The 27569-nt window shown below is 45.7% G+C and overlaps 2 protein-coding genes across 2 annotated transcripts; one reads left to right on the top strand and one right to left on the bottom strand.

Moving 5' to 3' along the window:
* Positions 1-8021: 8021 nt before the first annotated feature.
* On the top strand, positions 8022-8957 carry LOC125633317 (olfactory receptor 51G2-like). The gene has a single exon (XM_048842431.2). The coding sequence runs from the start codon at positions 8022-8024 to the stop codon at positions 8955-8957; it is 936 nt and encodes a 311-aa protein (XP_048698388.1).
* Positions 8958-18448: 9491 nt separating this feature from the next.
* Positions 18449-19384, bottom strand: LOC125633198 (olfactory receptor 51G2-like). The gene has a single exon (XM_048842198.2). It carries the CDS (start codon positions 19382-19384, stop codon positions 18449-18451), a length of 936 nt encoding a protein of 311 aa, XP_048698155.2.
* Positions 19385-27569: the final 8185 nt, after the last annotated feature.

Raw genomic sequence — 27569 nt, 5'->3', positions numbered from 1 at the left:
CATCAGGATTGATTCTTTGAGGACCTGCTCCATGATTTTTCCAGGGACTGAGGTGAGGTTGACTGGCCTGTAGTTCCCAGGATCCTCCTTCTTCCCTTTTTTAAAGATTGGCACTACGTTAGCCTTTTTCCAGTCATCCAGGACTTCCCCGGTTCACCACGAGTTTTCAAAGATAATCGCCAATGGCTCTGCAATCACAGCCGCCAATTCCTTCAGCACTCTCGGATGCAACTCGTCTGGCCCCATGGACTTGTGCACGTCCAGCTTTTCTAAATAGTCCCTAACCACCTCTATCTCCACAGAGGGCTGGCCATCTCTTCCCCATTTTGTGATGCCCAGCGCAGCAGTCTGGGACCTGACCTTGTTAGTGAAGACAGAGGCAAAAAAAACATGCTTGGTGGTGGTAGCATAGGGTTCAAGGACAAGGCAAAGTTTGTACCTTGAGGAAGTTTTTAACCTAAGCTGGTAAGAATAAGCTTAGGGGGTCTTTCATGCAGGTCCCCACATCTGTATCCTAGAGTTCAGCATGGGGAAGGAACCTTGACAAGCTGGAATGCACCAAGAGGGGGGGCCAGTGACCAGAGTAACCCCACAAAGTTTTCCTTGATCCTCCATCGGTGGTGTAGTCTAGAGGAGTAATTTGGTAAATCATCTGACTCACTCTGCCATGCCTGATAGGGTTTCTACCCATACGTGAGTGCTAGGATTCTTTTACACAACAGTTTTTATTTTTTTCTATTTCTTTCCCCTGAGCTTCATTCTTGAACATCACACAGACAGACAAACAAAACATAAAATGCAAGCAAGGGTAAGTGAAAGCAGGAAGTCTCCCATTTAGTTCATTACGACTTCTGATCTCTCTATATTATTCCTCAAACTTTTGTTTCTTATTGGTTTCATGTGTTCTATGGGGCCCCACATTGCGCAGCAAATCTGTAACCTTTTATTCTATTGAATGCTAATCATATTTCAGTGGGTTAGGCTCTGGCACCTAGACTTTTAAGTTTGTTCTAGATTTAGACTTCATAGGAACACGTGAAACCATAGGCAAATAACACATACCATTACAAGAGCGTCTATCTTTTAGTAGTTTTATGAAAGTTACCAACAGAGCTATAAATGTTACTGCATATACAATTCCTATAGCTAAGTATGAAGAACTAGTTATACTTACAGCTATATTTACATCCTCGAAGATGATGTTAGAGTCTGCCTGCCCTCTCACGGATTGACCGTGGATATGGGAGTGGTTCCTGCTGGAATTTCCCATAAGAAGAACAGTTTTCCTGCTCTAGACACCCCTTTTTGTACTGTGAGTTTGTTTTTACCTACGCTCTATGCATACATATGAAAGTGTTAACCCTCTCTTTTTTATTGGTTTGTGGCCCCTTGAAACACGAGGAATCCTGAATTCTATAGGCTGGTAGTTGTTTTTCAAGATTGCTGTAACACATTTGCCCTGTGGTTAGGGCACATGTTAGAGACAATATTTGTTGTTACAGCATTTTATTATTTAAATTTAAATTTCCCAGCTATACATGTGCAATATTACCTCTTTCCCACCATCTTTTGGGTTATTTCTCGGTCATCGACTTGCGCCATCGTTTCTTCTTTTCAAGGCCCGAAATAGCTGAGCTACAGTCTTGAAGGCCTTGGCATACAGGCTTTTGCATTTCAGCTTGTCTTACTTATGTCTCCTAGAGAGTTCCTCTTAAAACTGATTAATATTATACAGTTATAAATCTAGAAATCAACTTTAATTAACATACAGCAAACATATGTAATAAAACATATTGATTAATCAGAACATTACACGATAAATGAATACTAAACTAAAATCATTGGCTACACATAGCAGCTATTATCCATAGGTTTCAGAGGGGAGTCGTGTTAGTCTGTATCAGATGAAGTGGGTTATAGTCCATGGAAGCTTATGCCCAAATCAATTTGCTAGTCTCTCAGGTGCCACAAGGACTCCTTGTTATTAGCCATAGGCTGTCTCGAGCATTTTCAGGAAGGCTCAGCAGGTGGGGGATAAACTTTTCCTAGGGCTTATTGTTTCTTCTAATGGCCCATTACCCTGAATAAGCCTTTCACAACCAGCTGTCTGGACTGGAAGCATTTTGCCTAGTGGGTGCCACTCAGGTATACCGACTTTTTAAATACAGATACATATTCACTATTCATAACTTCATATACAAAATATATACATGTATACGAATAGGATCATCATATTGTGCAAATCATAACTTTTCCATAGACCCTTCACAAGACACATTTTGTTCAAGCTGCATCATAATTATGTCATAATCATATCATAATAACACTACACTGATGAATATGGGGGCATTGTCACAGCTGCCTCCTCAGGTTCCTTGGAACCTTCATGGCCCATATAACAACCTCAGGTTCATTGGGAAGAGACAAACCTTTCCTATGGGGCTGCTTGAGATCTCAGGAGGGGAGGTGCAGTGTGGCTGTGAGGGCTCCGACCAACCCAGGGTTCCTGCAACCATGCACGGGTGGGTGGAGATCAGGGCTCAAGCTGCAGGAGTTAATGCTGTATGGGGAGATTTTGGTGAACCAGTAAAGTGTGTGAAACTGCTATGGCTTATTGGTAAAAGCAGCCAAGTCAGCAGGCAGTAAAGTGGCCATGCAACAGCCTCAGCTTAACCAAGGCAGGAGGGGAGTGGGTTTTTGGGTGCCACAGAAAGGACAGCTTCCTCTCCCCCACCCCGTGTCCTTCCTGATAAGAATTGTGTTGAAATTACTGATACATTTGTCATCAATATAGAGAGAAGGACAGCATAAAATCCCTCCTTGGCAGCTATACTCAATCGCCTTACTTTTAAGGGCTTAAGTAGTTCAAATAATCTAGTTGGCACCTGACCAGAAGGACCAACGAAAAAGGAACATACTTTCAAATCTGGGGGAAGGTTTTGTTTGTGCTCTATCTTTGTTGTCTCTCTCCGGACAGAGGGAGAAGCCAAGCAGGCACAACATCTCCTGAAAATATACCTCCAATAATCCACCTAAATTCACAGAAATTTTAAGTAGGGCAAGGAAATGTGTGAGGTTATCTTTTGTTTTAGCTTGTGAATTTTCCTATGCTAGAGGCAGTTTTATTCCTGTTTTTGTAACTGTGAAGCTGAGCCCAGTTGGGAATCCTCTGTGTTTAAAATCTTCTTACTATCCTGTAAGGTACATCCTGATTTTGCAGGTGTGAGTCTTTTATTTTTTCTTTCTAAATAAAGTTCTTCTTTTAAGAAGCTGATTGATTTCAGTGTCCTGAAGACAAAGGGACTGGTCTGTGCTCTAATTGCTAAGGCAATTGGTTGGTAGTTTATTCTCAAGCCTCCCCAGGAAAGGAGGTGAAGGCGTTTGGGGGGATTTGGGGTGGGGATATGGATTCCAAGTGACCCTTCCCTGAATTTTTGTGTAAATCACTTGGTGGTGGCAGCAAAACTGTCCAAGGACAAGGAAAGAAATCCGTGCCTTGGGGAAGTTTTAACCTAAGCTAGTAGACTATAAGCTTAGGGGGTCTTTCATGCAGATCCCCACATGTGCACCCCAGAGTTCAGAGTGGGGGGGAACCCTGACACATGCATTTTAGGGGCCTCAAGGCATGCAAACTTTGAAAACAAAACACCTGGTTAATCAATGACCTGAAGGAAACCCCTTGCTTGACCTTCGAAACTGCTTGCTTAACACATTTTCTTTAAGTGACATGTCATTGTATTACTAATGTATAAATCTGAGGAGAAAGTTTGAGTTAAGTGGACTCTTCGGGAAGGTTTCTTCAGGACTCTCCCTCTGGACGCATCTTGTGGTCCCCACTGGCAGGCGGAAGATTTGTCCACTGGAAGGTTCCACTGTGCCATTCGAGAGCCACAATCAGTTTAGGTAATTATCAAGGGTTGGGGGCGTTTTACTAACCTGTTGCGGATGTGGGTAAGTGCTTGAGCCTAAGTAAAGTTTAGCTATAAGTGAAAGCACTCTTGTGTTGCCCTGTTTGTGCCAGCCATCTATCGGTCGGACGGCCGTGTCTCCCCTGATTTACTTCCTAACACCACCTCACACAGTGTAAAAGTTACCAAGAGTTTTGAGTTAAAAGAACCCCACGTAACAGTGCCTCAGGCAGAAGGAATTGGACCTTGGGAGCTAGTGTCCTTAAATTGGGCCTCCACACTCAGCCCTAATTTAGAATAATTTATAAAGGGATAGTTAATGAGTGAGAAAATATCATCTTGCCTCTGTAAACGTACATGGTATATCCACACCTTGAACACTACATGCAATACTGGTCATCCCATCTCAAAAAAGATATATTTGAATTGGAAAAAGTACAAAGAAGGATGACAAAAATGTTTAGGGGTATAGAACAGCTTCCAGATGAAGAGAGACTAAAAAGACTGAGACTTTTCAGCTTGGAAAATGGATGACTCAGGGGGGATAGGATAGAGATCTATAAATTCATGAGTCATGAGGAGAAAAAGAATAGGGAAGTGTTATTACCCCTACACTAGAACCAGGGGTCACACAATGAAGTTAATAGGCAGAAAGTTTAAAACAAAGAAAAGAAAGTACTTTTTCACATAATGCACACTGAACCTGTACAATCTCTCTTCCCTGTAATGCAGGAAAGGGGACTGCCAGAAAGAAATCTGGTCAAATATTCTTCTTCTTCATTATTTAATTTAAGAACGCTCACAGCTGTGACAGCATCATGGTTACCACTCGGCTGCCCTTGAGGTAGCCTTGTGATTAACAGGAGACATAAGAAGAGTGATGACAAGCCCGAATTCCAGGAATAGAGCCTGAAGCAGGGCTGGTGCTGCAGTCCCTCACCACTCATCCCCTGTGATTTGGCCTCTTGTATTTGCCATTGGCCATGACGGGGGTTAAAGCTGGTGCACACAAAGCCAAGCAGCTGAGCTTCCCTGATGGCCAAGTGGCCTCCAAGGAAATCTGCAGGCATGCTTCATAAAGGCAGCTGGCCTCCCTATCTGAACAGATACAGCCTGCTGCCCATGCAGTATCTCTGATTACTTTGTCCTTTAGGGTGAAGACCTCTGTTGTCAGCAGCTCCCCGTCTAGCAGGATTGGGTACGTTGGCAGGTTTCACTGTCTTTAAAATATGAAGTGAAGGGGAAAGGCTGGAAGCTGTTTCCATTTGCAGATGTTCTGTGCAGCGGCAGAGGACTCAGCTGAGCTGTCGGGGTCACTCAGTGATGGGGCTGGAGAGCATGCAGCGCTAGGTAGCTTGGGAACCCCTCCTCTCCATCTGCCCATGCTCTACATTGGGCTGTTCAGGCTACACAGAAATATGAGATTCAAAGTGAGCTCGGAGTGTTAAAACCCTGATGCCACGAGTCAGGATTTCTCATGGGCTCCCATTTCTGGAGATGCCATGTGCTCTGGGCCCGATCCTGGCAGGGGTTGTGAGAGAGGAGACCCCACGGAATGTCAGTGACTAGTTCCCAAATCAGCTCAGGTTTATTTGCTCCTGGAAATGAGAGCTGTGTTGCTCTGTGGTACCAGGGATGATAGGTCATATTTCTGTTTTCTGACTGGCTGAGGACTCCAGCATTTCTGCAATGTATATATCCCTCAGAATTACAGACACTCCTGCCTCTCTGTACCCTCTCTGGTCTCTAAGGGCCACATGTCTGGCCTCATAACTGACCTGTCATGCTGTGAAATCCAGAGATCCTCCCACCCTTGAACTGGCCCCTGGCCTACTGCACACTGCGGGTGGACTCTGCTTACCCTGCAGGTTCAAATGGGTTCGGCCCTTGTGATTCTTCCCTCTAGGAGTCTGTGACTAGCGGTGAGGAGAGTGACCAGCCAGCCTTCTTCAACCAAAGTAGTATTTCATCTGAGCAATAGGAATAACACATAAAAGGAGAATGAGGGTTTTCAAAAAGCAGATCATAGGCAGTCAGAAAGCAATAGACTACCTTAATATGGGAAATGAATTTCCACATGCATTTGACTTTGAAATCCTCTTCCTGCAAACCCTCATCGTGCCTGAATAACAGGTGCTGGGGTTACTATGTACTAGAGAGTGAGACTACAGGGAATGAATATATTCTACAGTGATTCCAATGCCTGTTACTTCTCTGGATAGAGGCTACCGACGGACAGAACAGAACATGAGGAGAACCAGTCAACTATTAAGCCAGGGACAGGGGAGCTAGTAGACTATTGTTTGCTAACAAGCGACTGAATGAAAGCTGAGATGCTGCAAAGTAATACATATATTATAAACCAAACGTTCATGACATGACTGTATATCGGAAGCGAGCAGCAGAGTTGTTATAAGCTCTATAGGAAGGAGCAGTGGTAACTTTATTGCTTAACTGGTTTTGCTTTCCATAGTATTTCAGAAGTACTCCACATACTGTTTGCAATGGGTTTGTGCTATTAACTCTTTGTTCAGTGAACAGTTTTATGATGCTATGTCCTGGTAACTGACCAAATGCTGTTTCTAACACTGACCTCAAGGGTGATGAACACAATCGCTCAGCAATACCTGCGAAAGCCTTTCCAAAAAGTCCTGAGAGAACAGAACTGTTGGTCAGTGTTTCAGCAGATTACAGCTTAGATGCAGGAAAGGGGAGTGTCATAATGGTTGTATGTCATTTACACCCGTCACCTGTTACACAAGCATGGCTGAAGTAACTTGTTTCAGAGTAGCAGCCATGTTAGTCTGTATCCACAAAAAGAAAAGGAGGACTTGTGGCACCTTAGAGACTAACATATTTATTTGAGCAGAAGCTTTTGTCCTATGAAGTGAGCTGTAGCTCATGAAAGCTTATGCTCAAATAAATGTGTTAGTCTCTAAGGTACCACAAGTACTCTTTTTCTTCTTGACGTAACTTGCATACTCAACTGTATATTAGTGGAAATATATTGTTTGAACTCTTCATCCATTTGTGATGCCCACATGTCCCCCGCCGAAATGAGGTAACTGTCTATCTTAGCTTGTAACTTGGTGGATATCTACAAACACTTGCATGAGGACAGGATGCAGGTCCTGTGAGGATGAAGAGAAGCCTGTAGGTGGATCAAACTCTCTGGATTCAGAGAACACTGGCAAGGCAAAGCACTCCAGCTTCTCTTAGAGGGATTCTTGGGGGTCAGATTGTTTCACTGGGAGCATTTGATAAGGGAAAGTTAACAGAACCCAGTTCTGATCGAATTTACACATGTAAATCTGGAGTGATGCTGTTGAAATCAATGTTATTGAATTAAACACCTACCCCAAATAATTTGTCCCATGTGCTCAAAAGAGGCAGTGGCATAATTTGAACTCTCAGGAGTGGAGAAAATTATAGATAGATCAATAGATCGATAGATAATGAGGCAAAACCCCCACATTTATGAATAGCTTCAATACAGACAAAAGATACAACTGTTTTAACAATGCAATTGCCATGTGTTTACACACATGTCAAGATACAATGGGCCACACTTGGAATTGGAGGGCCAGAAAGGGTATAATTGGGAAGGTCACAACTGTAAAATCACAGAGTACTGAAGTAGGCTACAGAACTCCCAGCCACAAGATATAAATGTGGCCAAGAGCTTAGCAGGATTCAAAGAGGGACTGGATGGGTATATGTGTAAACAGAAAATTCAATTACCGTGATCAGGATTGATTGAAAAATGGTAGGAAGGGCTGTAAACCTTCAAGATTTATACCACAATATATGTCTAATTAGTGCTTGTCAGGGGGAAACTTTCCCTGGGTTCAGGTTATCTCATAGCTGCCTCTTGCAGGGCTTTTTCCACCTTCTTCTGAAGGATGTGGAATTGGCCACTGGATACAGGGCTAGATGGACCACAGGTTTCATCCAAACCGTCAATGCCTATCTTGCTATTGGTGCCGTATATCCAAGACTGTTTTCGCTCTCTAGACTTGCATTGAGAGCAGAAAAATGTCTTCTTAAATATCATCTGTTCTTTTTCCTTTTAGAAAGGAAAGTTCAATACTCCTTGGACCTCCCCAGTTCATTATGTCACCTCTCAATGATACCATATTCAAATCAGCAATGTTCCTTCTTACCGGGCTACCAGGTCAGGAAGACATTCATCTCTGGATCTCTATTCCCTTCTGCTTCATGTATGCTATTTCATTAGTAGGAAATTCAGTCATTCTGTTCATTGTAAAAACAGATTCAAGCCTCCATGAGCCCATGTACATTTTCCTTTCCATGTTGGCCATTACAGACCTTGGCTTATCGATATCCACCACACCGACAATACTGGGCATATACTTGTTTAACTCTAGGGAGATCAGCTTCAATGCCTGTTTTGCCCAGCTGTTCTTCATCCACTCACTTCAGTGCATTGAATCCTCCCTGCTTTTGTTGATGGCCTTTGACCGCTTCATCGCGATCCGTGACCCGCTGAGATATGCTTCCATCTTAACCCTGCCAAGAACAGCCAAGATGGGACTGATGTTTGTGCTAAGAGGGGTGGCTGTAATAATCCCACTCCCTTTTCTCCTGAAACATTTCCAATACTGTCGAGCCAACGTCCTTTCCCATTCCTATTGCCTGCACCAGGAGGTCATGATGATGGCTTGTTCTGATATCAGAATCAACAGCATCTACGGTTTGTTTACTACACTCTTAACGATGGGGTTGGACTCGCTGCTCATCTTCCTCTCATATGTGATGATCATCAAAACAGTATTAAGTGTTGTTTCCCACACAGAGTGCCTCAGGGCCCTCAACACCTGCGTCTCCCACCTCTGTGCCGTCCTGCTCTTCTACACGCCAGAGATCGGCCTGTCTGTGATACACAGATTCGGGAAGGGCTCTTCTCCCATACTTCAGATCCTCCTGGGCTATATCTCCCTGTTGGTCCCGCCCCTGATGAACCCAATCGTGTACAGCGTGAAAAGCAAACATCTTCGTGTGAGGATAATCAGGGCCTTCATTAAGTGAATGGTCAATTCATCATCAGGGTCCAGCACTGGTGACATGGGAGACAGAAAAAAAAAGGACCTCCTATTCCAGCCAAGACCCTTACATCCAAGATGACATGAGCTATTTATCTCCACACTGTAGAGAGAGGTTGCCCTGGGGTCTAAGGTCTGGAACAAAGGTAGAGGATTGTGCCCACCTCCTGGTGAGGAAGGACAGTGTACTGGGGGAAGGAGATTAGAAATCACTGTTTTCGTTGACAGCCCAGGGACCAGTGGGATGTTGGCCCATAAAGAGCAGTATTGGTGGTGACTGCAAGCTCACTATATCTGTCGATAAAGTCAATAAAAGGAAGGGATGTGGATGCTGTTTCCTGTTACACCTGGCCTGTCACTCTCCCAGCTCACGTTAAACATCCAGGGGCCATGAAAAAAGGCACAGAGCTATTCTGCAGTCACAGTTTTGGCCCTTAATGAGCACTCCGGGTGCTGTGTGAACCATGGGGGCTGCACCAGCTGTGGACAGCGTCTATTCAAGGGGCACGGACACCCACCCTTCCCCTAAGGCCTCAGCCAGGTGCTTGTGACTGAGTCGTGTCAGAGACATGATTAATGCAGAAACCCCAGGAGAAGCCATGGAGACATATTTGTCCGCCCTCCCACCCCTGACCGTTGATGTCTCTGCACACCACACACCTGCTCGGCCCTCTCCCCACCAAGGCAGAGCAGAGCTGCATGTGTCAGTGAGGGTCTGACACACAGGAGTCCTGGCACAAGACTCAGGCCGAGATTCCCTCCTACTCCCCTTTGTTTTCCTGCTCCATCTGCTTGGGAATTGGTGGAAATGGGACTCATCTCCCTCACAGAGGCACAGCTAGCTCCTATCCCAACCCTGACCCAACACCTGCCTCCTTCTTCCCCCTTGATGCCCCACTCTCTGCTCCTCCTCTTCCCCTGAGACCCCACCCTCTGCCACATCTCTTCCGCCAACACTCCAACCTCTGCTTCTACTCTTTACCCAAAGCTCTTCCCTCTCTCCAGGCGAGAAGCCAGAGTTGAACCATGGTAAGAGACACAGGGAAACTAGGCTGGGTGCCACAGATTCTTCCCCAAAGAATGTAACTAGGGCTGATTCTGTTCCTGTAACTCCAGAGCAAAGCCTGTCTCACTCAGATTGTAATGATACATTAGATAGGTGAGTGTAGAAGTGTGACAGCTGCCTGGTATTTTAAAACCATTTTTCATGAGAACATAAGAATGGGCATACTGGGTCAGACCAAAGGTCAATCTAGTCCAGCATCCTGCCTTATGACAGTGGCCAATGCCAGGTGCCCCAGAGGGAATGAACAGAACAGGGAATCATCAAGTGATCCATCCCCTGTCACTCCTTCCCAGCTTCTGGCTACCAGAGGTTATGGAAACCATCCCTGCCCATCCTGGCTAATAGCCATTGATGGACCTATCCTCCATGAATTTGCATAGTTCTTTTTTGAACCCTGTTATAATCTTGACCTTCACAATATCCTCTAGCAAGGAGTTCCATAGGTTATCTGCATGTTGTATGAAGAAATACTTCATTTAATTTGTTTTAAACCTCCTGCCTATTAATTTCATTCGCTGACCACTATAAATAACACCTTCTTATTTACTTTCTCCACACCAGTCATGATTTTAAAGACCTCTACCATAACCCCCTTTAGTCGTCTCTTTTCCAAGCTGAAACATCCATCTTGTTAATGTCTCCTCATACAGAAGCCATTCCATAACTCTAATAATTTTGTAGCCCTTTTCTGAAACTTTTTTCCATTCCAATATATCTTATTTGAGATGGGGCGACCACATCTGCATGCAGTATTCAAGGTGTGGGCGTACCATGGATTCATACAGAGAAAATATGATATTTTATGATATATTATCTATCCCTTTCTCAATGATTCCCAATATTCTGTTTGGTTTTTTTTTGACTGCCCCTGCACGTTGAGTGGATGTTTTCAGAGAACTACCCACAGTGACATCAAGATCTCTTTCTTGAGTGGTAACACCCAATTTAAATCCAATCATTTTATATTTATCAACCCTGTTTTTTATCTGCCATTTTGTTGCCCAGTCACCCAGTTCTGTAGCTCTTTGCAGTCTGCCCTGGAGTTAACTATCTTGAGCAATTTTGTGTCATCTGCAAGTTTTGCCACCTCATTGTTTACCCCTTTTTCTCGATCATTTATGGATATGTTGAATAGGACTGGTCCCAGTATAGACCCCCTCGGGGATACCACTATTTACCTCTCTCCATTCTGAAATTTGACCATTTATTCTGTGATGGGTTCGGTCACAGAGACCCCCTTGGGACTGTTACCTGATGTGCCTCTGAGCCCATTTCCTCTGCCACTTTGGGCCTCCAGAACCCTGTCTTGTTGAGTCAGGGACGCTAACCTGCTGCAACACAGACCCAGGGTCTGACCCACAGCCCCAAAGCTGCAGACTTAACTGAAAACAGCTTAACATGTGCTCCTGTCTCTAGCTCCCAGGCACCCAGTTCCCAATGCAGTCCAACCCCCAAATAAATCTGTTTTACTCTGTATAAAGCTTATAGAGGGTAAACTCATAAATTTTTCACCTCTATAACACTGATAGAGAGAGATGTACAGCTGTTTGCTCCCCCAGGTATTAATCACCTACTCTGGTTATTTAATAAACAAAAGTGATTTTATTCATTATAAACAGTAGGATTTAAGTGGTTGCAAGTAATAACAGACAGAACAAAGTAAGTTCCCAAGCAAAATAAAATAAAACACACAAGTCTAAGCCTAATACATTACGAAACTGATTACAGATTATTCTCAGCCTCCGAGATGTTCCAATAAGCGTCTTTCACAGACGACACTCCTTTCAAGTCTGGGCCCAATCCTTTCTCCTGGTACACTCCTTGTTCCAGCTCAGATGGTAGCTAGGGGATTTCTCATGAGTGCATTCCCTTTGTTCTGTGCCACCCCCTTATATAGCTTTGGCACAAGGCAGGAATCTTTTTTCTCTCTGGGTCCCCACCTCTCCTTCTATAATGGAAAAGCACCAGGTTTAAGATGGATTCCAGTACCAGGTGACACGGTCACATGTCCTGTGAGACCCCAAGCCTTCATTGTCCTGGCCTGACTCACAGGAAGGCTTGCAAGTAAACAGAGCCATTTACAACCAGTTGTCCTTGTTGATGGGAGCCATCAAGATTCCAAACCACCATTAATGGCTCACACTTTGCATCATTACAATAAGACCTCCGAGTTATATTTCATATTTCTAGTTTCAGATACAAGAATGATAATTTATACAAATAGGATAACCACAGTCAGTAGATTATAAGCTTTGTATTGATACCTTACAAAAGACCTTTTGCAGCAAGCATATTCCAGTTACATTATATTCACACTCAGAAGCATATTTTCATAAACTCATATGGAGTACAAGGTCACACCCATTTTCGAGATCACTTATGGATATGTTGAATAGGACTGGTCCCAGGATAGAGCCCCTCGGGGATACCACTATTTACCTCTCTCCATTCTGAAAATTGACCATTTCTTCCTAACCTTTGCAAAAAGAAAAGGAGTACTTGTGACACCTTAGAGACTAACCAATATATTTGAGCATAAGCTTTTGTGAGCTACAGCTCACTTCATCGGATGCATACTGTGGAAAATACAGAAGATATTTTTATACACACAGACTATGAAAAAATGGGTGATTATCACTACAAAAAGTTTTCTCTCGCCCCACCCCACTCTGCTGCTGGTAATAGCTTATCTAAAGTGATCACTCTCCTTACACTGTGTATGATAATGAAGGTGGGCCATTTCCAGCACAAATCCAGGTTTTCTCCCCAGCCCCCACCTCCCAAACCCACTCTCCTTTTGGTAATAGCTTATCTAAAGTGATCACTCTCCTTTCAATGTGTATGATAATCAAGGTCGGCCATTTCCAGCACAAATCCAGGTTTTCTCCCCCCCAACTCCACTCTCCTGTTGGTAATAGCTTATCTAAAGTGATCACTCTCCTTGTTTCCTATCTTTAACTAGTTACCAATCCATGAGAGGAACTTCCCTCTGATCCCATGACACCTTGGTTTGCTTAAGAGCCTTTGGTGAGGGATCTTGTCAAAGGCTTTGAAGATCTAAATACATTATATGCATTGGACCTCCCTTGTCCACATGATTTCTGAGCCCCTCACAGAATTCTAATAGATTGGTGAGGCATGACTTTAGACCCTATGACATTCCAAATCTCTCCTCAGAAATCCACTCCCTGCCCCTCACTGTCACCCCTGAAATCCAGTATTTCTGCCACAAGTAAGGTGCTGTAATCACGGGGATCCCAGAAGCCACCTGTCAAAGGAGGCTGTGGTCAGAGGCCTTTTAAAAACAAATGTCAGGGGCCTTGCTCTCTGGAACCCTGACTCAGCTCTGATCTTAGACTATCTGAGCACCGTGAATGTATTTATCCTCCTGCCATCACTGTGAGGCAGGGCCGGGATATTATCCACCAGAGACAGCCAATGGTTTGACCATAGAGGGAATTAAACCCAGCTATTTTGAGTCGCAGAGCAGTGCCCAGACCACAGCACCAGCCTTCCAGCTGTCTGATTGTTGACAGGCCCAGATGGCTTCTCTGCTGCACCTGCAGAGCACCCCCTCCCTGCCATGCTGCAGAGAGCAGGGATGGCATGGAGCCAGTTACAGTGGTTTGATGTGCTGGCCTGTTCTCTCCTGGCCTCAGTGGAAGTTAGAGCAGCCTGGGGGCTGGGCTGACCTCCACCTGATTTTAATGGCCTCCAAGAGCACAGCACACTCTGGCCATGTCCCTGCAGATGGGGGCCACACCAGAGTGCTCCTTTGTGCCTTGAGGTGGCCCTGCAGGCACCCTGCCCTTCCCTCTAAGGTCCTTGCAATGACTTACTCTGAGCCTGGAATATTTAAAACAAGGGTTCCTTTTGTGGGGTCACATTTATTCAGTCTTCTCCAAAACACAAGGTCTCCTACCCTCCAACTTCTCCCTCCTCCATTACTCAGGAACACCCTAGCACCCTTGTTGGTGGTGTCTGCATTGCTTCTGACTTCCGGCAACCCTTTTTCCCCTGAGCCCCTGTCATAAATATAAAGGGAAGGGTAAACCCCTTTAAAATCCCTCCTGGCCAGAGGAAAAATCCTCTCACCTGTACAGGGTTAAGAAGCTAAAGGTAACCTCGCTGGCACCTGACCAAAATGACCAATGAGGAGACAAGATACTTTCAAAAGCTGGGAGGAGGGAGAAAAACAAAGGGTCTGGGGCTGTCTGTATGCTGCTTTTGCCGGGGACAGAACAGGTATGGAGTCTTAGAACTTTTAGTAAGTAATCTAGCTAGGTATGTGTTAGATTATGATTTCTTTAAATGGCTGAGAAAAGAGCTGTGCTGAATAGAATGACTATTCCTGTCTGTGTGTCCTTTTTGTAACTTAAGGTTTTGCCTAGAGGGATTCTCTATGTTTTGAATCTAATTACCCTGTAAGGTATCTACCGTCCTGATTTTACAGAGGTGATTTCTTTACTTCTATTAAAAGTCTTCTTGTAAGAAAACTGAATGCTTTTTCATTGTCCTCAGATCCAAGAGTTTGGGTCTGTGGTCACCTATGCAAATTGATGAGGATTTTTACCAAACCTTCCCCAGGAAGTGGTGTGCAAGAGTTGGGAGGATTTTGGGCGGAAAGATGTGTCCAAACTACATTTCCCAGTAAACCCAGATAAAGTTTGGTGGTGGCAGTGGAAATCCAAGGGCAAAGGGTAAAATTAATTTGTACCTTGGGGAAGTTTTAACCTAAACTGGTAAAAGTAAGCTTAGGAGGTTTTCATGCAGGTCCCCACATCTGTACCCTAGAGTTCAGAGTGGGGAAGGAACCTTGACAGCCCCCCCCCATCTCTTACCAATAGAATCATAGAATCATAGAATCATAGAATATAAGGGTTGGAAGGGACCCCAGAAGGTCATCTAGTCCAACCCCCTGCTCAAAGCAGGACCAATTCCCAGTTAAATCATCCCAGCCAGGGCTTTGTCAAGCCTGACCTTAAAAACCTCTAAGGAAGGAGATTCTACCACCTCCCTAGGTAACGCATTCCAGTGTTTCACCACCCTCATAGTGAAAAAGTTTTTCCTAATATCCAATCTAAACCTCCCCCACTGTAACTTGAGACCATTACTCCTCGTTCTGTCTTCTGATACCATTGAGAACAGTCTAGAGCCATCCTCTTTGGAACCCCCTTTCAGGTAGTTGAAAACAGCTATCAAATCCCCCCTCATTCTTCTCTTCTGCAGGCTAAACAATCCCAGCTCCCTCAGCCTCTCCTCATAACTCATATGTTCCAGACCCCTAATCATTTTTGTTGCCCTTCGCTGGACTCTCTCCAATTTATCCACATCCTTCTTGAAGTGTGGGGCCCAAAACTGGACACAGTACTCCAGATGAGGCCTCACCAATGTCGAATAGAGGGGAACAATCACGTCCCTCGATCTGCTCGCTATGCCCCTACTTATACATCCCAAAATGCCATTGGCCTTCTTGGCAACAAGGGCACACTGCTGACTCATATCCAGCTTCTCGTCCACTGTCACCCCTAGGTCCTTTTCCGCAGAACTGCTGCCTAGCCATTCGGTCCCTACTCTGTAGCTGTGCATTGGGTTCTTCCGTCCTAAGTGCAGGACCCTGCACTTATCCTTATTGAACCTCATCAGATTTCTTTTGGCCCAATCCTCCAATTTGTCTAGGTCCTTCTGTATCCTATCCCTCCCCTCCAGCGTATCTACCACTCCTCCCAGTTTAGTATCATCCGCAAATTTGCTGAGAGTGCAATCCACACCATCCTCCAGATCATTTATGAAGATATTGAACAAAACCGGCCCCAGGACCGACCCTTGGGGCACTCCACTTGATACCGGCTGCCAACTAGACATGGAGCCATTGATCACTACCCGTTGAGCCCGACAATCTAGCCAGCTTTAATAGGCCCTGCCCCTGCTCCACTTCCCCTGAGGCTATGCCTCCTGGCCACCCTAGAGCATATAGATCACTTTTGCAAACACTGATATATATTTGCAACAAATCTTCTACAAAATGTGACATGTAAGAGGTCTATGAAATTATTATGATTTTCTGGTTATGGTTGTGCTGTCTGTATGCATGTATGATCTTTGTATTTGTAGGTATGACTATTGGCTCTGTACCTGAATTTTAAATGTTTGCTCCTAGGGTAATGTCCACAAAGTAGTTAGCCTGCAAATCTTGGAGAGACTATTCAAATTAAGGGCTCATCAAGAAACACTTTACTGAAAATGGACCCTGGGAGACGCCCATCTACAGTGAATGGACTGTCCTGCAAACGTACTGTCAGGGTATGGGTAATGATTTCCTGCTGTGACTAAGCAAAATTATGGATGGAGATGTGACTTGCTTATGTGATTCCAAACCCCATCTTGTCACCTGCAATTTTCCACTAGCTGTTCTGAGGGCTTTCTTTGAAACAATGGGTTTTCCTCCATATGACAGAAGCTATAAAAGGAAACACCTCCAGTTTGCCTCTTTCCTGGTCAAGCCTCTTGACTAAGAATTTATACTAATGGGAGCATTCTAACCAATGGACTGAGGTCCTTCCAGTGATTTGGAAGCAACCAGAGACTTATCAAGCCAGCAGCTTATTCCAACACTGCTACAAGCCTGAAAAAAGAACTTTGCATTTATTGTACATATTTGACACCTTTAACCAATTTAACTTCTTTCTTTAAAAAAAACAATAAGTCTGTTAATCTCTATGCTGCCACTAGAACTACTTTTCTTTAGATTTTAGATACCAAAGGATTGGCATCAGCATGATTTTGGGGTAAGATCTGAGTTATATATTGACCTGGGTGTGCGGCTCGTCCTTTGGGATCAGAAGCAACTGCCATTACATTAAACTGGATTTAAAGAACCACTCATCTTTAAATCTAGTGTTTTTGATGGGGATATAAGGACTAGAATATCTAAGGAACCTGTTTTTATGACTTCTTATTAGCCGGTGTGGTGAAACAGAAGTTAACTTTGTGTTCCTGGTTTAGTATATCACATGGGAGAATAATCACCAGTTTTGGGGTCTGTCTGCCTTATTTCTCAGCAGTTTGTCCTGAATTTGGTATTTGCAGTTATGACCCACAAAAGCAGGGTTACAGCTACCCCGGGAGCCCAGGCTGCTGTGAGGATTTCCGGCCACTCCATCTTCTCTGGGCAGACACATAGGCTAGTGCATTATCTTGGGCCCCTCAGCCCCTGCTCAGGGCAGGTACAATATCTGGGGCACCTCACAGTGGCTCTGACTCTCTTTTCAGCTCTTTCCCAGAGGGAGGGGCCTGCAGGGGGGAGAAGTGGGGCAGGTGTGTCATCACAGAGTGGTCATAACTCCTACATCTGTCCCATTTTTTCCCTCTTGAAAAGGTGGTCACTCTACACTGAATGGGCTGGGCTGGGATAGGAGCTAGCTGGGCCTCTGTGGGGGAGCTGAGGAACAATTTCACCCCTTTGCATTGATGGGGCAGTACAAATGGAGTGAACAGGGAGAGAATCTAGGCCTGAGTCTCTTGCCAGCACTCCTGTGTGTCAGACCCTCGCTCGCACAAGCAGCTCTGTTGTGCCTCGGTGGGGAGTGGGCCCAGCAGGCGTGCGCTGTGCAGAGCTATCAACGTGGGTGGTGGGGGGCTGCCTGTCAGTCACAAGCACAGGGCTGAGGGCGTGGAGGAAGAAGGGGTGTCCGTGCCCCTGGAATAGCCCCTGTCCACAGCTGGTGCAGCCCCCATGGATCACGCAGCACCCCGAGCGCTCAGGAAGGGCCAGGACTGTGACAGCAGAACACCTCTGCACCGTTTTTCATGGACCCTGAATCTTTAACACAAGCTGGGACAGTGACAGGTGTAATGGGAAACAACAGCCCCATCCCTTCTCCGTATTGACTATATCGACAGGAACTCTGAGGTCAGAGCAGCCAAAAATACAGCTTGATATGGGCCAACATCCCACCGGTCCCCTGACCCTCCACAAACACAGTCGCTTTATACATAATGCGGACTCCTTGGTCTCCTTCCATCAGGATACTATCCTCCACACCAGCCCCTCTCCCATTCGTCCAGGCTTTAGACCCCGCCTGAATATCTCTCTACAGAGTGGAGATCAGGAGCTCATGTCATCTTGTATGTAAGGGTCCAGAATGGAATAGGTGGCCCCTGATTTTCATCTCCAGTGTCAACAGGGGTGGAGCCAGCTGATGAAGCACATAGAAGCACACAGAAGATCAGGGTTGGAAGGGACCTCAGGAGGTCATCTAGTCCAACCCCCTGCTCAAAGCAGGACCAATCCCCAATTTTTGCCCCAGATCCCTAAATGGCCCCCTCAAGGACTGAACTCACAACCCTGAGTTTAGCAGGCCAATGCTCAAACCACTGAGCTATCCCTCCACCCCCCATGAACGAATCCTTCACTTGACAAACACCCTGATTATTCTCACACGAAGGTGTTTGCTTTTCACGCCGTACACAATTGGGTTCATCAGAGGTGGGAGAAGCAGGGAGATGTAGCCCAGGAGATTCTGAAGCAAGGGAGAAGAGCCCTTCCCAAATCTGTGTATCATAGACAAGCTGATCTCTGGTGTGTAGAAGAGCAGGACAGCGCAGAGGTGGGAGACACAGGTGTTCAGGGCCCTGAGGCACTCCGCATAGGACGCGATGCTCAGCACTGTTTTGAGGATCATCACATAAGAGATGAAAATGAGCAGTGAATCCAACCCCATCAGTAAAAGTTTAGTAAACAATCCATAGATGCTGTTGACTGTGATATCCGAACAAGCCATCTTCATGACCTCTGGGTACAGGCAGTAGGAATGGGAGAGGACATTGTCTCGACAGTATCGGAACCATTTTAGGAGAAAGGGAAGTGGAAGTATTATGACCATCGCTCTTAGCAAAACCACCAGTCCCATCTTAGCTATTGTTGGCAGGGTTAAGATGGAAGCATATCTCAGCGGGTTACGGATTGCAATGAAGCGATCAAAGGCCATCAACAAGAGCACAGAGGTTTCAATGCATTGATGAAAATGGATGAAGAATAGCTGGGCTAAACAGGCATCGAGGCTGATTTCCCTAGAGTTAAACAAATATATGCCCAGTATCGTTGGCATGGTGGATATCGATAAGCCAAGGTCTGTGGTGGCCAACATGGAAAGGAAAATGTACATGGGCTGATGCAGGCTTTGATCTGTTTTTACAATGAACAGAATGACTGAATTTCCTAATATCGAAATAACATATGTTATGCAGAAGGGGAAAGAGATCCAGAGATAGACGTCTTCCTGACCTGGTATCCCAGTGAGAAGGAACACTGCAGATTTGAATTTGGTGTCATTGACAGCTGACATAATTTACTAGGCAAGTCTGAAGGGTTCTGAAATTACCTACCTAAAAAAATAAATATGAGGAGATTAGATGGTATTTAATGAGAAATCACTCTGCTTTCAGTGCAAATCTACAGACCCCCAGAGCTGAAGGTAGATAAGAAAAAACTTAGTCTTGGATGCACATCACCGATAGGAAGATAGGCACTGTTAGACTGGATCAGACTTTTAGTTCATCTAGCCCAGTAACCAATGGTCATGTCCAGATGGTGCAGAGGAAGGTGTAAGAAGCCCTGCAATAGGTAGCTATTAGATAACCTGGTCCCAGGGAATTTCCCCCTGACACCCACTAGCTAGATGTATTTTGTGGTGTAAATCTGGAAGGTTTAGAGCCCCTTGAAAACTTTTTTTAAAACTATCCTCCCTACTGTAATTGGATTGTCTCCTTACCCAGCCCCTCCTTGAATCCTGCTAAGCTCTTGGCCCTATTGGTATATTGTGGCTGTGAGTTCTGCAACCTACTTGAGAACTGTATGATTTTACCATTGTGACCTTAAAACATAAAAAACATAAGAGTTGCCATATTGGGTCATACCAAAGTATCCTGTCTTCGACAGTGGCCAATGCCAGGTGCCCTAGAGGGAATGAACAGATCAGGTAATCATCAAGTAAAGCCATCCTTGCCCATCCTGGCTAATAGCTATTGATGGACCTATCCTCCATTAATGTATCTAGTTCTTTTTTGAACCCTGTTACACCCTTCACACAGACATCCTTTCTGGCCCTCCACATCTGAGTATGGCCCCTTGTATCATGGCATCTGTATAAACACATGGCAAGTGCATGGTGAAAAAGATTATTGTATTTATCTGTCCTGCACTGAAGCTATTTATAAATGTGTTTTATAGCTTCATTATATGTCTTACTTTATTCTGCGCTCTTGAGAGTCCAGATTATTCAACTGCTTCTTTCCAGCATATGGGATAAATTCTTAGGGTCAGGTTCTTAATTCAATAATATTGACATCAACAGTCTCACTCCAGATTTAAATGTGTAAATTCAATCAGAACCAGGCTCTATCAACTTTCTGTTACAAAATCCTCCCGGTGATACACTCTGATCCCCAAGAATCCCTCCAGGAGAAGCTGAAGTGCTTTGCCTGGCCAATGTTGATGGAATCCAGAGGCTTTGACCATCCTATAGGCTTCTCTACCTCCTCACAGGACCTGCATCCTCTCAATGTGCAACTGTCTGTTGATATTTGGAAAATTACAAGCTAACGCTGGCAGTTATTTCAGCTGGGCAAGGGAGGAGTTGGCATCACAAATGGGTCAATACTTCAAACCTTGGTATTGAACTTATATCCACTTGAGTGTACAAGTTACTTCAACCATGCTTATGTAATTGGTGACAGGGGGACAATTACATACAACTACTATACCACTCCCCTTCCCTGCACCTCAGCTAAACTCTTTGCTGAAACACAGATCAGCTCTTCTGGTCTCTCATGACTTTCTGGAAAGTCTTGCACGAGTCTTGGAGAGGTATTGAGTGCATGACTCTGAATATAAGTGTTAGAAACAGCTTCTACTCAGTTACCAGGAGTCAGTATCGTACAACTGTTCACTGAAGAAAGAGTTGCAAACCCATTGCAAACACGATGTGGAGTACTTTTGAAATACTTTCTAAATCAAAAGTCATTAAGCAGTTAAGCATTACCCCTGCTCCTTTCTGTAGAGTTTCTAACATCTCTGCTTCTGGCTTTCGATATAATGAAAAATTTTTGGCATAACATTCACACATCTGTACCTTAGTACGCAAAATTTGTTAGTCTCTAAGGTGCCACAAGTACTCCTTTTCTTTTTGCGGATACAGACTAACACGGCTGCTACTCTGAAACCTGTCAACCACAGGTACTGAGCCCATTCAGACCTGCTCTGCAAGCATGGTTGATGCACAGTGTGCTGTAGCCCAGAGACCAGTCTGAGGGTTGTAGAATGGAGGGATTTCACCCCATGAGAGGGAAGGCTACGAGGCCTGACATCTGGCTCTCAGAGACCGAGAGAGGGAAGAGATGCTGGTAGCTCTGTAACAGTGAAGGTTAACTACAGGGCAGAAAGGCTGGTGCCCTCAGCTAATCAGGAAACAGAAATATGCCCTATCAGACCAGTTACCACAGAGCAACAGAGCTCTGAATTCCTACATTCACAATTGAGCCCGTAAATAAAACCTTTGAAAATACATTTGCTGATTAAATTTCTAGGAGCAAATGAACCTGAGGCGATTTGAGAACTTGTCACTGATATTCCGTGGGGTCTCATCTCCCTCAGCCCCTGGCAGGATTGGATCCAGAGCATACGTTACCTCTAGAAATGGGACCCCTTGAGATACCCTGACTTGGGGCACTGGGGTTTTAACACTGTGAGCTTGCTTTGAATGTCAGGTTTCTGTGTAGCTTGAACAGCCCACAGCGGAGCATGGGCAGATGTAGGGGAGGGTTTCCCAAGCTTCCTAGTGCTGCCTGGCCTCCAGCCCCGACACTGAGTCACTCTGACAGCCCCTCTGAGTCCTCTTCTGCTGCATAGAACATCTGCAAATGGAAACAGCTTTTAGCCTTTCCCCTAAACTCCACATTTCAAAGATGGTGAAACCTGCCAACATACCCAAATTCCTGCTAGAAGGGAAGCCGCTGACAGCAGAAGTTTTCACCCAAAAGGACAAGGAGCTATCTGAGAGGTTGCACGGGCAGCAGGCAGTGTCTGTTCAGATAGGGAGGCAGGTGTCTTTATGAAGCATGTTTGCACATTCCCTGGGGAGCCAGTTGGCCATCAGGGAACCTCAGCTGCTTGTCTCAGTGTGCACGAGCTTTAACCCTCATCACGCCAATGGCAAACGGCAGGAGGCGAAATCACAGGGGATACGCAATGATTCTACCCAACTGGACGGCAGCACCCGCCCTGCTGCAGGCTCTATTCCTGGAATCTGGGCTTGTCATCACTGCTCGTATGGTTCTGATTAGTTACATGGCTACCTCATGGGCAGCTGAGTGATAATGATGATGCTGTCACAGCTATGATCTTGCTGAAAGAAAATAAAATATTATAATACTAATAATATAGGATCTGATTTCTCCCCGGCAGCCCCCTGTCCTACATTACAAACTTAGAGTGCAGGCCAGAGAAGTGAAGGGAGATTCCACAAGACTCCCTACGTGGAAATTTCCCTGAGACCGTTCCAGTAGAGGAGGACCCTTCCCTTCTCCCTGAGGAACAAGGAATAAGGAGAGGGATTTTGGAGGGGCGTGTGGGAGTGTCACGGGGATGCCGGGAGTTTCAGCACAGTCACCAGACCAGTGTTTGCAAACCATTGAGGCTGAAAGGATCTAACTGCCAAACAATGGAGCAAGCTGCACTGGGACCTCATCTTAGATATCTTGCTGCGAGAAAACAGTCTCAGGGCAAAGGTCAGCTCCACACCTTGGCCTTGTAACACAGTCATGCCTGAGCACTAGACTCACACGGCCCAGGCTCACACGGATTTCAGCAAAAGCTGCTTCCACAAGATGGAAAGATGCTCTCAGAGGCACAGGGAAACTAGGCTGGGTCGAAGCAGGGGTGTAGCCATGGGTGGGACGGAGTGGGCCAGGGCCCACCACTTAGCATCCTGGCCCATCCAAATCAGGGCAAAGCCCCCCAGTCCACCAGCTGGAAATCCCGGTATCCAGCTGTTTCCCTCTTCTGCTGGTCTCCAGCGCTGATTTCCTGGTCTCGCGCTTCAGATGGGGGTGTGCCTCGTGGGGGCGGGTTTGGGTCAGTAGTGGATTAGGTACAGATCCTGGGCCAATGGGGTCACCCGGATATGCTCCGTCCACCTGGCAGTCCTGCGGGATAGCGAGGTCCGGGTGTGGGCAACTGCCCCTCTCCCACCACACGGCTGCCAAGTTGCGGGTCAGGGAGCTGGGACAGCACTGGGCGGTGGGCGTGGGGAAAGCCCAGCATCTCAAACATGCTCCCCAGAAGAATTGCTGGGTGGGGAAGCGGGATAAGCCCCCACCTCCTGACCGTGTGCCCTGACCACATTCCCTGGCAGGAGCGCCGGGAGGGGAGGGGGAGTAGGAAAAGCTCCCATGCCCTGACTCTACTTCCAGGTAGGAGCGCTGGGCGGGGTGGGATGGTGAAAACCCCTGTGCCCCATTTTCCCAGCATGAGGCGGGGTATATAAGGGATGGGGAGGGAACCTTACTTTTTCTGATTGAGACAGGAACCCACAAAACCCTAATCTGCCTCTGTAGGGGAAGCTGGGCCCCCTGTCATTGCCTGCCCACTTAAAAGCTAGGCCCACCCAATTTTCCTGCTCTAGCTACACCACTGGTCCCAAGAGCCCCTTAGCTTCCCAAAAGAACGTAAGTTGGATCATTTCTCGTTCTCTATCCCAGAGGAAAGCCTGTCTAACTTAGCTCATAGTGACACGTGAGATACACGAGTGTAGAGCTTGACAGCTGCCTGTTATTTCAAAATCATTGTCTCTAATGCTTTGTGGTGGTTGCTAATAAAGCTACTTGTTTTAAGGAGGCTGGGGAAACTTGTATAGCTCTGATCACAAGCTCTCGAAGGGAAGAAACTGAGGTGTCCAGTCAGGCTCAAATAAATTGGTTAGTCTCTAAGGTGCCACAAGTACTCCTTTTCTTTTTGCAGTCAGGCCTGGTTAGTGATAAGCATTTAGCATACAGGGAGTGTTGTTCCCAGCTCGACAAGTGGGACAAGTAAGAACATAAGAACGGCCAGACTGGATCAGACCAATGTTCCATTTAGCCCAGAATCCTGTCCTCCCACAGTGGCCAATAGAGTTTGACAGGTTTATGCGGCGGGCACTATGCTGGGATTGCCTTCCATAACAGGGGACTGGGCTCATTGACCAAGAGGTATTTTCCAGACCTATGTCCCTATAGGTCACATTCACCCATTTTGCATCACACTGGGGGGCTAATGTGAAGTTGCTTGGCCACTATGACCCCTGCTTTCAGCTGTGGCTGATGGATTTGTCCCACAACAGATTCAGGAGAAAGCATGACTCAGCGTTATCATCTGGAAAAGGAATTGTTCTTGGGTTCCTTTTTAGTGATGTCACTGGAGTTTAATTCCCTGAGTTTCTGATAATCTCAGCACGCTCAGCTGCCAGCTGACCCCTCCCCAACCGCTACCCCAGAGAGGATGGTTGCTTAAGCAGTTAAAGTGCTGGCCTGGGACTCAGAAGAACTGGCTTCTGTTCCAGGCTCTTCCACAGACCTCTTCTGTGACCTTGGGCAATCCACTTAGTCCCTCTATTCCTCAGCCATACACGTTTTCACACGTATCAATGTAAAGGTGTACATCTAGGAAGAAGGGATGCTGGCCATCCTTACCGGATGAGTGACCCAGTGCTGGGAAGCAGTGACTGAAAAAGACTTGGGGGCCATAGTGGATAATCAGCTGAACATGAGCTCCTAGTGCCACACTACGGCTGAAAAAGCTAGTAAAAACTGGGATGTACAACCAGGGGAGTCTCGAGGAGGAGCACAGAGGTTAATTTACCTCTCGTGTTTGGGACTGGTGCGAGCACGGCTGGGGTCCTGTGTCCAGTTCTGCTGTCAACAGTTCGAGAAGTATGTTGATACACTGGAGAGGGGTTCAGAAAAGATCCACGGGAATGATTAAAGGATTAGAACACCTGCCTCAGAGTGACAGACTCTTTAGTTTACTGAAAAGAAGAAGGTTAAGGGGCGACTTGATCACAGTCTGTAAGTACCTCGCTGGGGAACAAACGTTTAACAATGGGTCCTTCAATCTAGCAGAGAAAGTTAAAGCACAATCCAATGGCTGGAAGCTGAAGCAAGAGACAGTCAGATTGGAACTAAGGTGTAATTTTTTTAACAATGAGGGTAATTAACCATGGGGACAATTTACCAAGGGCCGTGGTAGATTCCCATCACTGACAATTGTTAAATTAAGTCAGGATGTTCTTCTAACACGGGTAGGCAACCTATGGCCTGCGTGCCAAAGGCGGCCCGCGAGTTGATTTTCAGTGGCACTCATGCTGCCCGGGTCCTGGCCACCGGTCTGGGGGGCTCTGCATTTTAATTTAATTTTAAATGAAGCTTCTTAAACATTTTAAAAACCTTATTTACTTTACATACAACAATAGTTTAGTTATGTATTATAGACTTACGGAAAGAGACCTTCTAAAAACGTTACAGTGTCCTTCTAAAAACGTTAAAGTGTATGACTGGCACGCAAAACCTTAAATTAGAGTGAATAAATGAAGACTCAGCACACCAGTTCTGAAAGGTTGCTGACCCCTGTTTTAACATCTCACTCTAGGAATTATTGTGGGGCAGGTCTCTGGCCTGTGTGATGCAGGGGGTCAGACTAGGTTATGGCAATGGTGCCTTCTGGCCTTTGGATCTGCCCAGTGGTGTTAAAAGCACTGCCGTACCGCACAGGGTGTTGCACGGATAAATATGTTCCAGACTGTGAGGCAGTAAGATGCTATAATGATTGGGGCCATAGCTATGTGCTTTAAGAGATTTCAGTTCTGTGTGCACAATAAGGACGATATGGGGCACTGGATCAAGAACCTGAACTCTTCCCAACAGCCCCTGGTGTTGAAGTCTGTCATTAGCACAGCACCCTTTGACGAGGGAGTTCTGGGCCCCTCCTGCAGCTCAGCAGTAACAGGGGGGAATCAGGATGCGCTTTCAGAGAGCAAAGAATCTGGAGAGAATTGCCTGGCCGAGCAGAACTCTGATGGGCTGCCTCTTGGTTTGATCCTGACCCCCCAACCACTCCATGAGCACTGAGAGCTGCTCTCGCCCTGGAGACAGACCTCCCAGCCTGCATCCAAATGTCCAACATCACCAAGTTTGGAGGTAGCTGGACCTGGGGGAAGGGGTTGTTTGGGTCCAATAGAGAAAGCAGGTATTCAGAAAGGCGCTTGGGTCAAGCCCCTTTCAATTAAAAATGTGCATGGCCTTGCTTACCCAGCTTGTGCATGTCTCATGACTGAACACGAGGAGAGACCGTCTGAGCTGTGCCTCAGGTACCAGTGACTCTGCGAGCCCGTCGCTGTTATGTCCGGCTGCCTAAGGCATAGCTGGATGCCTTACAATGGGGGGCTCTGTAAGCCAGTGCAGAGGGAACAGAGGGAAACAGTGTCTTTTCCACTGACCAACTGTCCACTAACTAACCCTCAGTGCCTTTGTTGTTTGGGTGCTCCACTTTAGTTAGGGCCAGCAGGGCGCCCTCTTGGGATTTTATTGGGAGTCTCGCACAATTGCTTGTCTTTCTCAAAGCCCCAGCTGCTGGGATCTAGAGACTTCACAGGAACTTCAGCTTTCAGTTATCTTAAAAAAAACTTTATTTTAAAAGGTGAGTGGCAAAGAAGCTAGAAAACCTGAAGCACGTGAGCCCAAAGGCTGAGAAACCAAAGACGCGTGAAAACAAACCTCACATTAGTATATTTTGAAATCTCATTATTTTAAACCAATCTCATGATTTTTTGCGGGTGTGACTCATACTTGTGGAATGGGGTGTGTGGATACTGGTACCTAGTTCAAAAGATGTGAAAAGCAACTAGCAAATGACACAAAAAGTAACAATTTTTTTCAAAGCACACCAGAAGCGGTCAGCCGGCCAAACAATGAATGGGTCCACTGGACTATTGAGTTGCTAAAGGTGCACTCAAGAAAGACGAGGCTGTTGCGGAGAGGCTAAATGAATTCTTTGCATAGGTTTTCACTGCAGAGGATGTGAAGGAGATTCCCAGAGATGAGCCTTTTTTTTTTTTTTTTTGCGGACAGATCTGAGAACTGTCCCACATTGACGTGTTAACAGAGGAGGTTTTGGTAAATGAAACAGATTTAAGTCACCAGGACCAAATGGTATTCACCAAAATGTTCACATGAAACTCAAATACCAAATTGCAGAACTACTAACTGCAGTAGTGATCTATGGCTTAAATAAGCCTCTGTACCAGATGCCTGGCAAACAGCTAATGTGATGCTAATTTAAAAAAAAAAAAGTTTTGGAGTCAAACCCGGCAATACAGGCCAGTAAGCCTGGCTTCAGTATCAGGAAAATTGGTTGAAACTATAGTAAAGAACAAAATTGTCAGACACATAGATGAACATAATTTGTTGGCGAAGAGTCAATATGGTTTTTGTAAGGGGAAATCA

The sequence above is a fragment of the Caretta caretta genome, chromosome 1 (assembly GCF_965140235.1).
Source record: "Caretta caretta isolate rCarCar2 chromosome 1, rCarCar1.hap1, whole genome shotgun sequence".
Taxonomy (NCBI): Eukaryota; Metazoa; Chordata; order Testudines; family Cheloniidae; genus Caretta; species Caretta caretta.
This window is presented reverse-complemented; position numbering and strand designations above follow the sequence as displayed.